The 14,331-nt window shown below is 42.9% G+C and overlaps 1 protein-coding gene across 4 annotated transcripts in view; it reads left to right on the forward strand.

The window, feature by feature from the left end:
• Positions 1-14,331, forward strand: part of dmxl1 (Dmx like 1) — a 74,836-nt gene that overhangs the window by 9,311 nt on the left and 51,194 nt on the right. For all 4 annotated transcript variants that reach the window (XM_080434432.1, XM_080434431.1, XM_080434434.1 and 1 more), the window contains 9 exons: positions 500-699; positions 4,632-4,842; positions 6,484-6,664; positions 7,159-7,335; positions 7,493-7,746; positions 10,042-10,747; positions 11,332-11,453; positions 12,885-12,974; positions 13,580-13,682. In XM_080434432.1, the coding sequence (XP_080290558.1) occupies positions 500-699; positions 4,632-4,842; positions 6,484-6,664; positions 7,159-7,335; positions 7,493-7,746; positions 10,042-10,747; positions 11,332-11,453; positions 12,885-12,974; positions 13,580-13,682 (2,044 nt within the window). The remainder of the gene's footprint in view (positions 1-499; positions 700-4,631; positions 4,843-6,483; positions 6,665-7,158; positions 7,336-7,492; positions 7,747-10,041; positions 10,748-11,331; positions 11,454-12,884; positions 12,975-13,579; positions 13,683-14,331) is intronic.

Raw genomic sequence — 14,331 nt, forward strand, 5'->3', positions numbered from 1 at the left:
ATTCAACGTCAAAGTCCAGATTGTTAACTTGTTAATTATATGATCTATAATATTAATATAACTAATAGCTCTCTAATAGTTTTGCTGCATTGATTCTAGCATTCACAATATTTGTTTTTATTGTACAACTACATTGCATTTCTAAACACACTATACAGTACATAGTAAAATCCATTCACTTTTCGCACTGCTCCGCCTCCTGTTGCAATTAATTAGCGTCTCGCCATAGGCAATGCATGGAACCATGCTGCATTCTCAGAAAGCGGTGATTTCTGGGAATTCTGGTGATGGTCGAAACTCGACATTATTGCTACTATGGAACCTGAATTTCCCCCCAGCGATCAAAGGCTTATCTGATCTTATACACTCGTTTGCACATCACTGCCACACCTTTCTCTGTATATATCTCCAGGGAACACCATGAATCCTCTATTTTTTCCCCCTGCCTTTTGTGTGTTCTTTATATCCTCTGTTTGTCTGTCCCCTGGTTTCCCCTTAGGACGACTGCCTCGTGAAGGTGTGGTACAGCACCAGTAAGTGGCAGTCTGGTATCTCTAGACTGTTCACACCTCCGGAGCCCAGCGACAGCAGCTACAGCATTAACACCCAAGGGGAACTGTCCTTCTCCTTTGTCTATTTGGCCCATCCTCGCTCTGTCACCGGCTTCTCCTGGAGGAAGACTAGCAAGTACATGCCACGGTATGGAACAACTTTGAGCGTTCTAGCTTGAGTCACTTAAATGTATGAATTTGAATCTGATATGTTTAACTGTTCAATTCACATAGAGATACATGTTCGATTAAGACTGTCTCCTGCCCGCGCTCAAAGAAATAAACGTTCCGCTTTTTTCCCCCTGTGTGTTCCTCTTGCCATCGTTTTGTCAAGGATATTGAATGACAGGCAAATACTGTATATTATACCACAAACACTTGACAAATCACAAACAGTGACTAACTGCTTTTATTAAAAATAAGATGGGAAGCTTGATAAAAGTGTCACAATATATAAAACCTGCCGAACAGCAGGTTTTGCTAATCAACTAATCTCGTGACTCACTTTGACACCATGGACTTGTTCTGGGAGAGTTGTGGTGCAGTCTAGTACATGTAGGGTAGTAGGACCGGTAACTGGAACACTTCACCCCATGTTTTTTGCACACCGCTCGCCTCCAGCGGTTCTTGTATTCTTGTATTTGTTTTACTGAGGTTAAGGTTAGGAATACGTTTAGAGTTAGCCATGGATTTACTGAGGTTAGGTTTAGGAATAAGGGTTAGCTTTAGGCATAGTTTTACTAAGGTTACGTTTAGGAATAAGGGTTAGGTTTAGGAATAGTTTTTACTGAGGTTACGTTTAGGAATACCTGGCTCCGTTGAGGCGAGCGTTCTTGTATTCATAAGACCTACATGCAATAGGTTAACAAAGCAGTAATTGCAAAGATGGGTTGTACACAACAGAAACCTCAGTGTTAATGTAACTCTGAGAGTGTATATATCTTCCATATGGGCCCATGTTTACCCTCTCAGGGGCAAATTCACAAAGGGATTCTGTGGCTTTTGTGCCCGCTAAACCTGTGCAAATAAGGGGAAAAAAATAAACTGCAAAGGGTGAAATGCCCCCCTAACTGTGCTGCCAAGCAAATAGCATCTTGGAGCTCTGGTGCTATTTGCACATTTAATTGAGGTAATAATATGCATACATTTTGCGCAAATCTTGCACTTTTATATGCAAATGAGCCTCATTGTGAATAAATTCACAAACACCACCGCTAAAGGTCACATTCAGTTGGGGGGGGGGGGGGGGGAATTATTCACTTCTTCAGAGAGCTGGTTGTGAAGCGCATTTATAAGGGTTGTCACTTTCCACTGACTTTCCAGTGATCATGGCAGCAGTAATTGTAGCCAGACTAATACATTGTCATGCCAGGCGTGCTTTTCAGCAGATATTTCATCTCACTTAATGGGAATCTATTATGTTTTATTTGCATTTCATACTTGGTCATCTGTGTACAGTGCAGAAGCTTTCAACCTGCATTGTCCAATCATCCAATGCAGCCTTTCAGTGTGCCTATAAGCACTGTCTGTGCATTATATGATGCTGTGAGTGTGATTTATTTGATTTGCAAAACAGAGCATATTTATAGACATATGCATAGTATACTAGTTCTTTCCTGATGTGGTAGCCACTAGGTGGAAATGGGCATTCCATAAGGAGACACCTTTCTACCTTTGTGCGCATGGTGCTGTTAATATGGTTATAATAATCAGAAGCCGGCTCATGTCATGTTTCATGAATGAGGTTGAAAATGTGAGGCCATTGCTGCTTCATTCATTAGCTCTCCCCAATTATTCTTTAGTGAGGCTTTTTAGTCTCATGAAACTCGGGTGACAGTTTGGTGCAAATAAAATTCATACTTTTGTGGGATTACCTCTGTCAAGGTGGCCGTGGGCAGCTGTGGAAAGCTAGTGTGCCATTGGGCATGGCTTCTCCAGCATGCGTAATTATAAGTAATAAAGGTGCTCAGGTGGGCAAAGTTACTCTGTACTGGAAAGTAGGCTACTGGCTCAACTCGAGCACTGTCTGTAACAACAACCTTGTTCATGAATAGTCCAGTTTTAAGATGTACAGTAGCCTAATTGAAAATAATGTTTGAGCACAGCCCTTTTGCTCAACCAGCAAAGTCATTGTGGCAGGGAGAAGGTAGGCTGTGTGAAATATTTTCAATCAAAAGAGCTTCAAATTGCCAATATTGGCTCTAATCAATTTTGATTACTACACTGGCATTGTCCATTTCAGGCTTTGGCTACATAACACCTCTGCACCTGCTCCACAAACTCTCCGTTGACAGTCAAAGATGCATCCACATATGAATAAATAGTGAGGTTCAAAGACACTATTTTATGTTTTATTTATTTATAGTTTGCCACATTGCTAATTGCAATGTGGCAAAAACCGACAAAACAACGGCAAACTGCCCCCTACTGAAAAACGTTATGGTTTATATTATATCTTTTGAATCTGGCAGATAGCAGGTGCAATTGATGCACAATAAATGGTGCTATCAGCGGACATAATCCATTCTTTGTGAATTTCTGGCAGAGTTAAATTAACATGGAGCAATGTACTCTCAAAAGAGCAGCTTGCTATCAGTGCTGTACAGTTCCACTGTTAATGGCCTTTCCTGACCTACAATCCTTCACTGACTCGCACAATATCCCTGTTCACACCAGATTTAGGCTGCAAGAAGACATTTAGTTGGGAATAGTGCTGCACAATTACATCCCCAACAAAATAAAGCTAAATACTGTGAATCTAATGCATGCAGACACAGCCATTTTGTTGCAAAATCAATGATTTCAAATATGTATGTCAGTAACAAATTAGATTCTAATGCTTTAGATTCAGTTTATTTATAAAAACTAATTCTTCTTTGACCTGCAGTGGGACACTACTGCATGTGAGGATGTTATGTTATTCATTACAAAGCTGCAGACATCAGAGGTGATTTTATTTTTTGCAATAAGCAGTATTTAGACTACTGCAGAATGCTACCTGCCAACATTAAATTGAAAGCTTCAAATTACATTTCAGGAAGCATACTATTAGTTAGATTTTGCTGTCAGTTTTCAAACGATCCCTGCTGTGTACTATGCAGAAGCTATGTCAATGTCCCTTTATTTCACATTTTATTCCTGTTTCTATGGTATCTGCCATTGTCTGGAACAGCCTTCAAAGCCAAGATTCCACTAAACACATGTTTTTGTGAGAGTGCTGGAAGTTACAGTACAACATCCTTGATGCTGTGCAACACAAAGTTTGACACTTGTGTGTGACCTAAACAGCATGGCACGGCTAAAGTAAGCACATTTCAAATGTACTGTCCCCGAAAAGGCATCATCTAAAAACGTGAGCCATGTAGTTTGGAGGAAATGCGTCACTGCAACGACCAAACCATTGGCAACAACTGAAAAACCAAAGGCCGGTTTAAAACCATGTTCAATGGCATCACAGCCTTAAGGGAAAAGGGAGTATTTACAGGTCCCGGTGGATGGGAAATAATTTTTACTGCTTCACCCAGCAGATGGCTGTTCAGATGGCTCAGATTTGGCCGCACAGGGCGTGGCGCACTGCCTTTTCCTGTGCAGTCTACAAAGCAGAACAGCTTGCATTGCCTTTGTGTTGATGTTACCAGGCAACCAGATACTCACCTGTCACTCACTTTCAAGCCCGGCCCTGATCACACAAGTGCTCCTCCAGAAACACGGGGTGCATAGGGCGCATGTGCGCAAGGCGACCTGCAACGCAAAAGCAGCAAATAAAACGCTTCATTCACATTGATAATAACAATTACAAAACAGTGTGATTGGCCCCTTTAGGATGCAAATATTGATTTAAAAAAAAAGTTACTGTGAAAAAAAACCAGTGTGGATGTTTCGGTCCTGAGACCATCATCAGCACCTCGTCCACTCCTTTTTTCACGGTGTCACTTATTTCAATATGTAAATACATCGATTTTTGCATCCTAAGAGCCTCAACATTTGTTGTTAATTTTTCTGTCATATCAACACTCATCACTGATGCTGTCATTACCAATAACATCACTACCTTCCTGTAACCTTCTCCTCTCCTAACAGGGGCTCAGTGTGTAATGTTCTGCTAACCTGCTGTAAGGACAGTGTGTGTCGCCTCTGGGCAGAGACGCTGTTGCCGGGCGACAGCCTCCTGTCAGGTCTCCATAACAACAACAACCATACCAACAGTCCGCCCAGCGACCCGGTCCGGTCCGCTGGCACCAGCAGGAAGAATGCCTCTAATGGGAAGACGCAGGGGGGAAGACCTTCAGAGGTGAGCCTTGACAATTTTCGTCTGTGTGGGTGAATAGCACAGGTTGGTTTGCTCTTTGATAATAATCTGATTTGGCTTTTAAAACTTCAACTTCAAGTACACATAGGTATTATAGAAGACACTGAGCCATTCTCCAAATAAGGGTCAGTGGCTGAGGTCATTATGCACAAATGAACAGTTGCACACAAAGTCTAAAGGATGAACACAAAAAAATCTCAAGATATATTCCCACTGTGGTCCTTGACACGTTTGTTTTCTTGCTTTTGTTAACGCACTACGTCAGTGCCCATAATGTAACGGTACTAAGCTATGATGACACAGACTGAAGTCTCTTAATTTAATTTGAAAGCACAACACAGGAAACATCCTTAAGGTTGACACATAATCTAAGCTATCCAAGGTCAGGACAGCGCCGCATTAAAAGGATGATGTGTTTACGATACTGTAGCACAGCAGTCATATATCATCTCCGTTGAGTAATGACATGCGAGAATAATCGCACTGTAGCTGTTGCTCATCCTGCTCGGCCTTGTGGTGGACACCAGGCAGTCTTCTGTCCAGCATGGCTAATGCAGCACATTAGCTATTGCAGAGATAAAGGGTAAGAGTGCAAGAGAGGGGGAGGAAGGAGATAGAAAAAGCAGAGGAGAGAGGAGGCTTAGCGGAGTTGAAAGGGAAAATTAATTGGCTATCAGATAGTTTTCAAGGCTTAGTTTGTAGTGCTTAAGAGGAGCATCAGTGGGGAAAATTAGCCCCATTTCTGTGATCTGTGTCACACACACCTCACAATTATTACTCTGACATTGTTACAGTTCCTTTGACAATTATATTATTTATTTATGATGTATTTGTTCTCTACCCAGCTCAGAATATTCTTTTGTACATTGAGCCACAGCTGACTTAGGTTTGTTGCTGAAGGCTTAGTTATGCTCCATACACAATGCTTAAATCTGGTTTGCTATAATTTTGAATATGGCCATTTACGTGGTTATGGGACTTGCTGGCAATTATAGAGTTTGGGGACATGATAGATTACAGGGAGGAAAGAAAAATTGGTATGCAAATTCCTCCACTGTGCCCCTAGGACAGTCTGTGAGAGTACATGTGTGGAATTATTCATTAAATACATCACAGACTACGCAGGATGAACCATAATACTGTTTTTCCCCAAGACTGGCTTGATAGGCAACACAGAAAACGCCCTGTCGCCTGTCATGTGCGTAGACTAGAGTGAAAGATTTCATGCAGAATAATTTAACTAATGATGAGTCAGGGTTGTATGGTCAGGGTGCTGTTAGACAGCATTTCAGGTAAATTGCAGATATGTTTAGGCAGTTATAAAACTGATCCAGAGTGTGTGTATGCGCACCTGCCTGTTCAACAGAACAGAACACACAACAAATTTTAAGAAGAATTGGCAAAATAGAAAAGAAAAATCTGCCATAATTTGGCATCCTAATAGCTACCAATCCTCCTGATTTGGTACGAAATGCAAATATCGGCTCGATATATCGGCTGACCTCTAGTTTTTCAAGGTTTATCGGCCTATTTTTGGCAATTGTCAGGTTTTTCCATCATCTAAGAATACTTCTCGTTGTTGATGAGTAAATTGGTTTTAATCAATCTGTTTTTTCCGTCAAGTTGAATCTGCAGGAGTCGTGGCGTTCGTCCTTTCTCCGAAGTGTGGTCCAGCCTTCAGTGATGGGCAGCCTGCCTCATCAGCAGAGCCGGCACTACAGCCACAAGACTGGCAGTAGCAGCATGCCGCACGCCAACGCCCTCTGCCACTTCCACATTGCTGCCAGCATCAACCCGGCCACAGGTTAGAATAGAAACGGAGGCACACCCAGCTCTATGTCCCCCAAAAACAATTGCAAGTCATTATGGCTCTTGCAAAGAACAACCTCCCATTTATGAATTCCAGCCCAGTGTGTTTCGGAGACTATGTTTTTGCTCCCGTCCGTCCGTGTGTGTCCGCCTGTCATTTGTCAGTGCTAACCTAACCAATGTAATGTGAAACTTTGCATGCACACTCTCGGAACACCAAGGAAGAACCTCTTCCCCAAACTTTTCACGTCGGCCTGTTATAGCACCACCAGGAGGCCAATTTTGGCCAAACCTTATGCAAATCGGTTCACATTATCTCTATGGTCATGTGATCAAGAATGTTTCATTTTCCGTCTTGTTTGGCTTCCAAATTTAGCGGGAGTGACACACACACACACACACACACACACACCCCCACACACACACCCCCACACACACACCCCCACACACCCCAGCAGCAGCATAATTTTTTTATGCTTTTCACTCCAGACATCCCGTTGCTTCCTTCCATCTCCTCTTTGTGTGGGGTGGATGATGGAGAACCAGGAGGCCCATTCACTGTCCACTGGCTCAACAACAAGGAGCTCCACCTCACTCTAGCCATGGAGGTCTTCCTCCAGCAGCTCCGGGGCAGTCTGGAACAACAGAACGAAAGCACCCAGGAAGGTAGGGCAAAGAGGAGATGATAATAGATGGAAAAAACATTGCGGTATACGTGGATGTTTTCTGGCTCATCATCAGCCTTTTAAAGAGAGATAAATTAAAATTAATGTTTGCATACTTCGCTGTGCGCTGTCCACAATTATGCTTCATTTTCATTTAGAACACGAAGATGGCGATGACTTCAACGAGGAGAATCCTGCTACCAAGCCGGTGTCCGAGGATCCCCAGGGAGCTGACGGGACGTCCATGCAGCTGCATTTGTCTGCTGTGGAGCACCAGGTGGAGGTTCTGCTAGAGGACTGGAACAAAGGGGCGGACATGTTGTTCAGCATCCACCCCATGGATGGCTCCCTGTTGGTCTGGCATGTTGACTGGCTGGATGAATACCAGCCGGGCATGTTCAGACAAGCACAGGTAGATTTGTGGTCATTACTGATGGACGCCGTATTCTCTCTTTTACATCATCCAACTTTTGCATAAATGCAACAGCATTATGCTATTCTTCACCCCCCAGTTTTTCTTTACCAGTTGAACAGCGTTCCTATTCTAGGCATGTCATAACACACAAACATTCGGCAAAAAAACGTGAAATCTGCAAGCTCACAGCGCGTCGCATTGTGAGCTTGTAGATTGGAGAGTAGAAAGTGTAGAGGGGGAAAAAAGGAGGGGTCAAGTAGACCCCCAGTGGACCCCGATCAACGAAGTATATAGGGTTTAAGTGGTTAAAGCACGGATGACGAGTGCCTGTAGCTTGATGTAAGCCAGTAAAGGAAAGTGCGTACTTGCATGTGTGATCTGGGTTCACTCATGTGTTTGCCAATCTTGCAATCTTGTTTGCCAATCTTGCAGATTGGCAAACACAGATCAGAAGTTTTTTGAATAGTGCAGGAACAAAGGGGCATGATTCCACTCATCCGTCTTCACTTCAGCCTATCAGTATTTCATTGTTCCTCCCACGTAACCAGAGCAGGCTGCCATGTCCTCACTTTAGGCCAACCCCTTATATTCCAAGACAAATGTTTGACACTCCCATTAGTGGCGAAAACTGATATTTATGTAATCTGTGACGGTTGACACTGATGTCCATATATATTCCCATTCCAAATTGCTGTATTTTTATGACCCTTCAATTTCAAATATATTTAGCCGTTGCATTGTACTTCAGTGTGCTACTTGGCGAAAGCATTAGCCGCCATCTCGATGAGGCCCCTGAATCACTTTGACAGCTGTGATTGTCTGGCACCCGTTCTTATAGCTTCCCATCCAGACGTCGAGATAATTATGTTCTAATTAGTGTGACTTCACATGAAATTGGAAAGTCCCTTGATGCGTTTTAATCAGCAGCCAAATGATTAGGTCTCTGTCATGATGCAGCCAGTCAGTCAGTCAGTCAGTCAGTGAAGTCAGGGGAACTGATAGAATCACTGTCAGTGACATGCAGGTTGATTAGGCCTGGCTGGTTTCATTAGATAAAGGAAACTGAGCAGATGCATATACCCATGTTGATTAACATTTATGAGGATGGGGAATAAGCATGGTTGCGACGTTTGACGCTCCATCACTGTCAGAGTACATTTGGATAGGGTTCGGTGTGATGGGGGGGGGGGACTCTATGCCCTCTGGTCATTAATTGTTAATGCAGGTGGGGATATGTTTTATCCCAGCTGTTAGTCAGACTGAATTAAATACATTTTAGGAAAAGTAGACTGGTTAATATTTACGTTTGATAATCACAATTTATGTGAACCACACTCACCTTGGCATCCCTATTCTGGGCAAGTTGTAAACATTTGTCAGCATTTTTTAAATGTTTCAAAACAAAAATATAATAAAACAATTGAGAAAATAGCAGATAGACGACACGTTGTGACTGTGAGCTTGTAAGATTTGCTTTTTTGACTATTTTTCATATCACGAAATATGTAGGGCATAAGTGGTTAAGAAAATCCCCCCCTCTCTGTTTGATTTACAAATTGAACCCTGAATTCGGAAGCCATTTCATTACATGACCAGAAAACGCTGGCCCTCTCTGTTCTAGACGGTTTTCTTTTTCTTTTTTAAGGAGCTGATAACCATTCCATTTCATCCATTGGCTGAAATAAAGACCCATAAAAGCATTTAGAGCTGTAACCTTTTTTTTTATTATTTAAGATTTAATAATGAGTGTCACTTTTATTCACTCTTCCAAGCTGCTACATTATATCAGTAAATTGTGCTTTGTAGTCTGGCAAGAGGAAGCTTGATCACTTCACCCTTAATCGTTTCATCTAAATCATATTCACTCCCAAACTGAAACAGACAAACGTAATTGGTACAAACACAATTCAATTCTAACAGTGGGAAATGGTGGGTACATTGTGGGGAGTAATACAGATGAGCCTGTCAAGTAACCAGTGATCCAAGAGGGTGTGCTCCAGTCAGAACAAATAAGCCTCATTATTGACTTCAGGCTGCTGGGCACATTCTGTACTGTACCCCAATTGAAACAAGCCATAGGCTTTCTTGGGTTTAAAATCCTCTTAGCAGACCTTGTATTGAACTGTACTTTCCTGCGCTTTTTTTGCAAACTGCTTATAAAGTATTCAATCAATCAATCAAAACCTCTGTCTGAATAGTCTAGCATTAGTGATGTTGCAGTTGCGCCCCAACTTTGCTTTTACTACTATTCATTTTTTCTTTCTCTCCCTTTTCCCTGTCTGTCTCTATCAGGTGTCATTTGTGTCCCGCATCCCCGTAGCATTCCCCACAGGGGACGCCAACTCCCTGAGTCGCAGCGTGGTCATGTACGCCTGCATCAAGAACGTGGACCTGGCCATCCAACACGGCCGACAGCGTCCGACCGGCGGGAGCATGTTGCCCCACTCCACGTCTGTGCTCATCAGCTACGGCGGTCACGGCAAGCCTCCTCCCAGCAGCAGCCTCCGCCTCAGCATTTTCACACCCAACGTGCTCATGATCTCCGCACACACCGACGGCTCGCTCAACCAGTGGGGGGTGAGCTTCGCCGAGGATTCCGCCTTCTCGACGGTGCTCAGCGTGTCGCACAAGTCGCGCTACTGCGGCCACCGTTTCCACCTGAACGACCTCGCGTGTCACTCCCTGCTGCCCCTCCTGCTCACCACGTCCCACCACAACGCCCTGCGCACACCGGATGTGGACAGCATCCTGACCCCCGCCCGGGGTCTCTCAGGCCAGCCTCCGCTACACGGGTCGCGTCCCAGCCGGCTGTCCCTGGGCACCGTTTCGCAGGATCCCAATGCCATCTACAGTGAGCTGATCCTGTGGAGGGTGGACCCTGTGGGCCCGCTGTCCTTCTCTGGGGGGGTCTCGGAACTGGCAAGGATCAATTCGCTCCACGCGTCCGCCTTCGCTAATGTTGCCTGGCTGCCCATGCTCATCCCCAGCAACTGTCTAGGTGACGTAGTATTTATATATATAAATTTCACAACTGCAGCTTGTTGTCATCTCTGGAATAACAAGCATTTCTCATGACTCACTGACCAATGACGGTGCACTATTGTAATTATTTTACCAACATGGGTCACTTAAGGTCAGTGGATGTATCTGGGAAAGTAGGAAAGAAAACATTTCTGCATTGTGAATGTCTAAATATTGCAAATGAGACTAACAAGGAGACTAGCTCAGTCTCCGTATGATGGCCCAGAAATATCATTTAGTTTTCTTTTTTAGCCTTTTATGTAAATAAATGAACTTGACTCAACTCTATAACTCCATCTGGGTTCCAAATGCTCCACGTAATATCCCATTTATGAAGACTCTGGAGCAAGAGTCACATCTAACTTTTTTTTATTGCCACAATAAAAAAGTTATAGGCAAGCTCCTGTCATAGTCTTTATTCTCTTGTTTGTTAAATATACTGTCAGTTTTTTGACCTACTTCCATCTTTATTTAAGCACCCAGTAGAGTGACAATTTTGTACCTCTAAATGATGAGTGGCAGATTAACGTGATCGTTTTGTCTCTCTCTCTCGCTTTTCAGGTGTGTACTGTAACTCGCCCAGTGCATGCTTCGTAGCCAGCGACGGCCACTCCCTCAGGCTCTACCAGGCTGTTATTGAAGCCAAGAAGCTCCTGAGCGAGCTCTCTAATCCTGATATATCAGTAAGTCAACAACCAGTACTCAACAAAAAACAAAACAAGGCCTAAGTCTAATAACGGCATGGCGTCCCTGTCCAATCTTAAAGGTTTCATGACATGCTGGTTTACTAAACATTAAAAGTCTTTATCATGGTCCTTCAAACGTGTAATAAAGGTTTTTAACTGAAAAATCCAGTCCAGTCAGCCATGGCAGGTTTTTTCTCTGTGTTCTGAGGTCTTTTCAACTGCAATGAAATCATGTGCCTGCGGGTGTCGCTGTTGAGTTATTTTTTCCTGTCAATCATCGCCTCTGCTCCCCCCCCCCCCCCCAAGGAGAAGGATAGGGAGGGGAGGGGTGGAGGAGAGCGGGGCGGGATTAATGGACTGACATCAAAGTCCACGGGCCAATCACAGGACTTTTCTGAGCCTAATTATTCCGAAAACCCCAGACCCCAGAAAATCCACTGAATGTTCAAAGTTCCGTTTTTTAGGGTGTATACTAATAATTTAAAAAAATTGATGTCATGAAACCTTTAAGCTATCCATAGTAAGCCTATTACCACAGTGCTGTTTGTAAAGGAAGCCATACAAATCACCATGTAGTGTTCAGTGACAAAGCTGCAACTAGACAGGTTTGTCTAGTGTGGCGAAGGTCTACACCTCGTTTGACCAAATGGAAAGTATAATTAAGAGATTAGCAGGACAAAAATGTTACAACAAGAATGGCTACACATCTAGAGTCCAATCCGGTGCGCTGTCTGCCTCAAATAACTTTAATGTCAACCAGTCGGTGTCCTACCCGACACCACCAATGGAGGAGTAGGGAGACCACCTCCGACCACATACAGTACTCTACTATACAGATTGGTTAAAATGTTTTATTCAGTAAAATAAATCCCGGATTGTACAGTATCTTTAACATTTGTAGCATTGACAATTTCGATTGAGATTGAAGTGGTGGGATGACACCCACCACATGCAGAGGTGCTAACTTCAACCTGTGCGACAGAGGGAGTGAAGGAAATTAACTATTGATTGTCGTTCCACATACCAGAGATAGAAGAACATGTGCCACTCCTTTTAAGAGTCGGCACTGGATTACTTGCAGGGAAATTGCATCGATAAAACATGAAATACCGTGGGTTTAATGCTTGTTGGGGGGGATCAGTTGATGTACAGTATTCATTGCAGCACAAGAAGATTTTGATTGAGACATGATTTGCGTGCCGCATGTTATCATGCGGCATGCAAATCATGTCTCCACAGCAAACTATTTTCAAGATGATGGTAATGATCACATTTCCGCGGTAATGTAAATGCATTTGATTTTCATTACCGGAAAACTGACATAGTTGCATAACATTTATACTATAGTATGTTATGAATCCTCTGCCTTAAATGTGCCCGAAGATTTCTTATCATCTGTGTTTTTTTTGTTTGCTTGTTTCCATGTAGAAATATGTGGGTGAGGTGTTCAACATCATTAGTCAGCAGTCCACTGCAAAACCAGGGTGTATCATTGAGCTGGATGCCATCACTGACTTTGTGAGTATACTTTAGTACAAAGGCCAAGACAAGCCACTGGGCTGTGAAGAGAACACCATTGTTCAACAATGGTGACGTAGCAGTGCTCTGCTTAGCACGCACATCTGTGGTCACTGAATAGGTCTTGGATACAAAAGGGAATTCAAAGAGATTTCCCATTTAAAATAAAGGAGATAAAGTACAAAAAGGTAACACTTTCTTTGACGCCCATGATGTCTATAATGCACGATAAACATACTTAGAATTGCATTGCATTATAATCTGGTTTTAACATTGCATAGTTATAGCATTAATACTCACGGTGCTTTATAACACTTGTAACATTATATGTAAAGTATTATATGTATGTTTATAATGCATTATAGACATGGCCTACATTGAAACTGTTTCCGTACAAAGATACACGATTGAAATCTGGACCCTTTTGAAGCATGAAATCCTCTACAGTAGGTTTCCTGCATCTCTTTGAAAGGTCAACCATGAACACTGCCACGTCCAAACCTCCCTATCACCCGAAAACCCCACAGGCATTTCTGTAGATGTGTGTGTGTGTGTGTGTGTACAGTATACACTGTAAACACATTGTTCTCTCTTGTCCTGTACAGCAGGGGAAGGAGACACAGCTGCTCCATGTTTTTGAGGAAGACCTGATCCTGGGCAGCAAGAAGCCAGACGGCACACAGGAGACCCAGGCTACTGTTGACACTGGTATGTGAAAAGAACGTGAAAAAAGTATCTACTGTAAAAGGAGGCATTTAGATGGAACGGCTATTTTCTCAGTTGTTCTATCCTATCTGAAATATGTAGCTGAGGGAACAGATCTGGCGACGCCTATAGTTTGGACCTTTTGATTACCTGTGAACCAGAGAGCAGCCGCAGACCCTCAGATAAAGCACAAATACTGTACATTGGATTGTTTTTCTCAGCCATTCTATTCCATCCTCCGAAATATGTGGCTGGGGGACCAGACCTTGCAATGCCTATAGGTTTGAACTTTTGATTACCTATGGGCCACAGAGCAGCCGCACAGCGCAGACCCAAAAATAAAGCACACACTGTACTTAGTTCCAAAACTCCAGACTCAAGAGAAAAGTACGGAAAGGAAAATCTACGGAACTTGTATATTGGCTGGTTTTAAATCACTTCTCAAGGACCACTTATAATACACACTATTTAATTTTTTATTTTCTTATTAAACTTTTATCGCTTCTTATTCTACTTTGTGATTCTATTGTTTATTTATCTTTTTGTTCAGTTCAATCATGCTTAGTTTGTATATATGCCTTTTATATACTTTTTCTATAACTCTTTTTAACCGTTGTTTTACTACTATGCAGTATGCACTAGTACTACTACA

Source organism: Gymnoscopelus braueri, assembly GCF_963280865.1.
Source record: "Gymnoscopelus braueri genome assembly, chromosome: 7".
Taxonomy (NCBI): Eukaryota; Metazoa; Chordata; class Actinopteri; order Myctophiformes; family Myctophidae; genus Gymnoscopelus; species Gymnoscopelus braueri.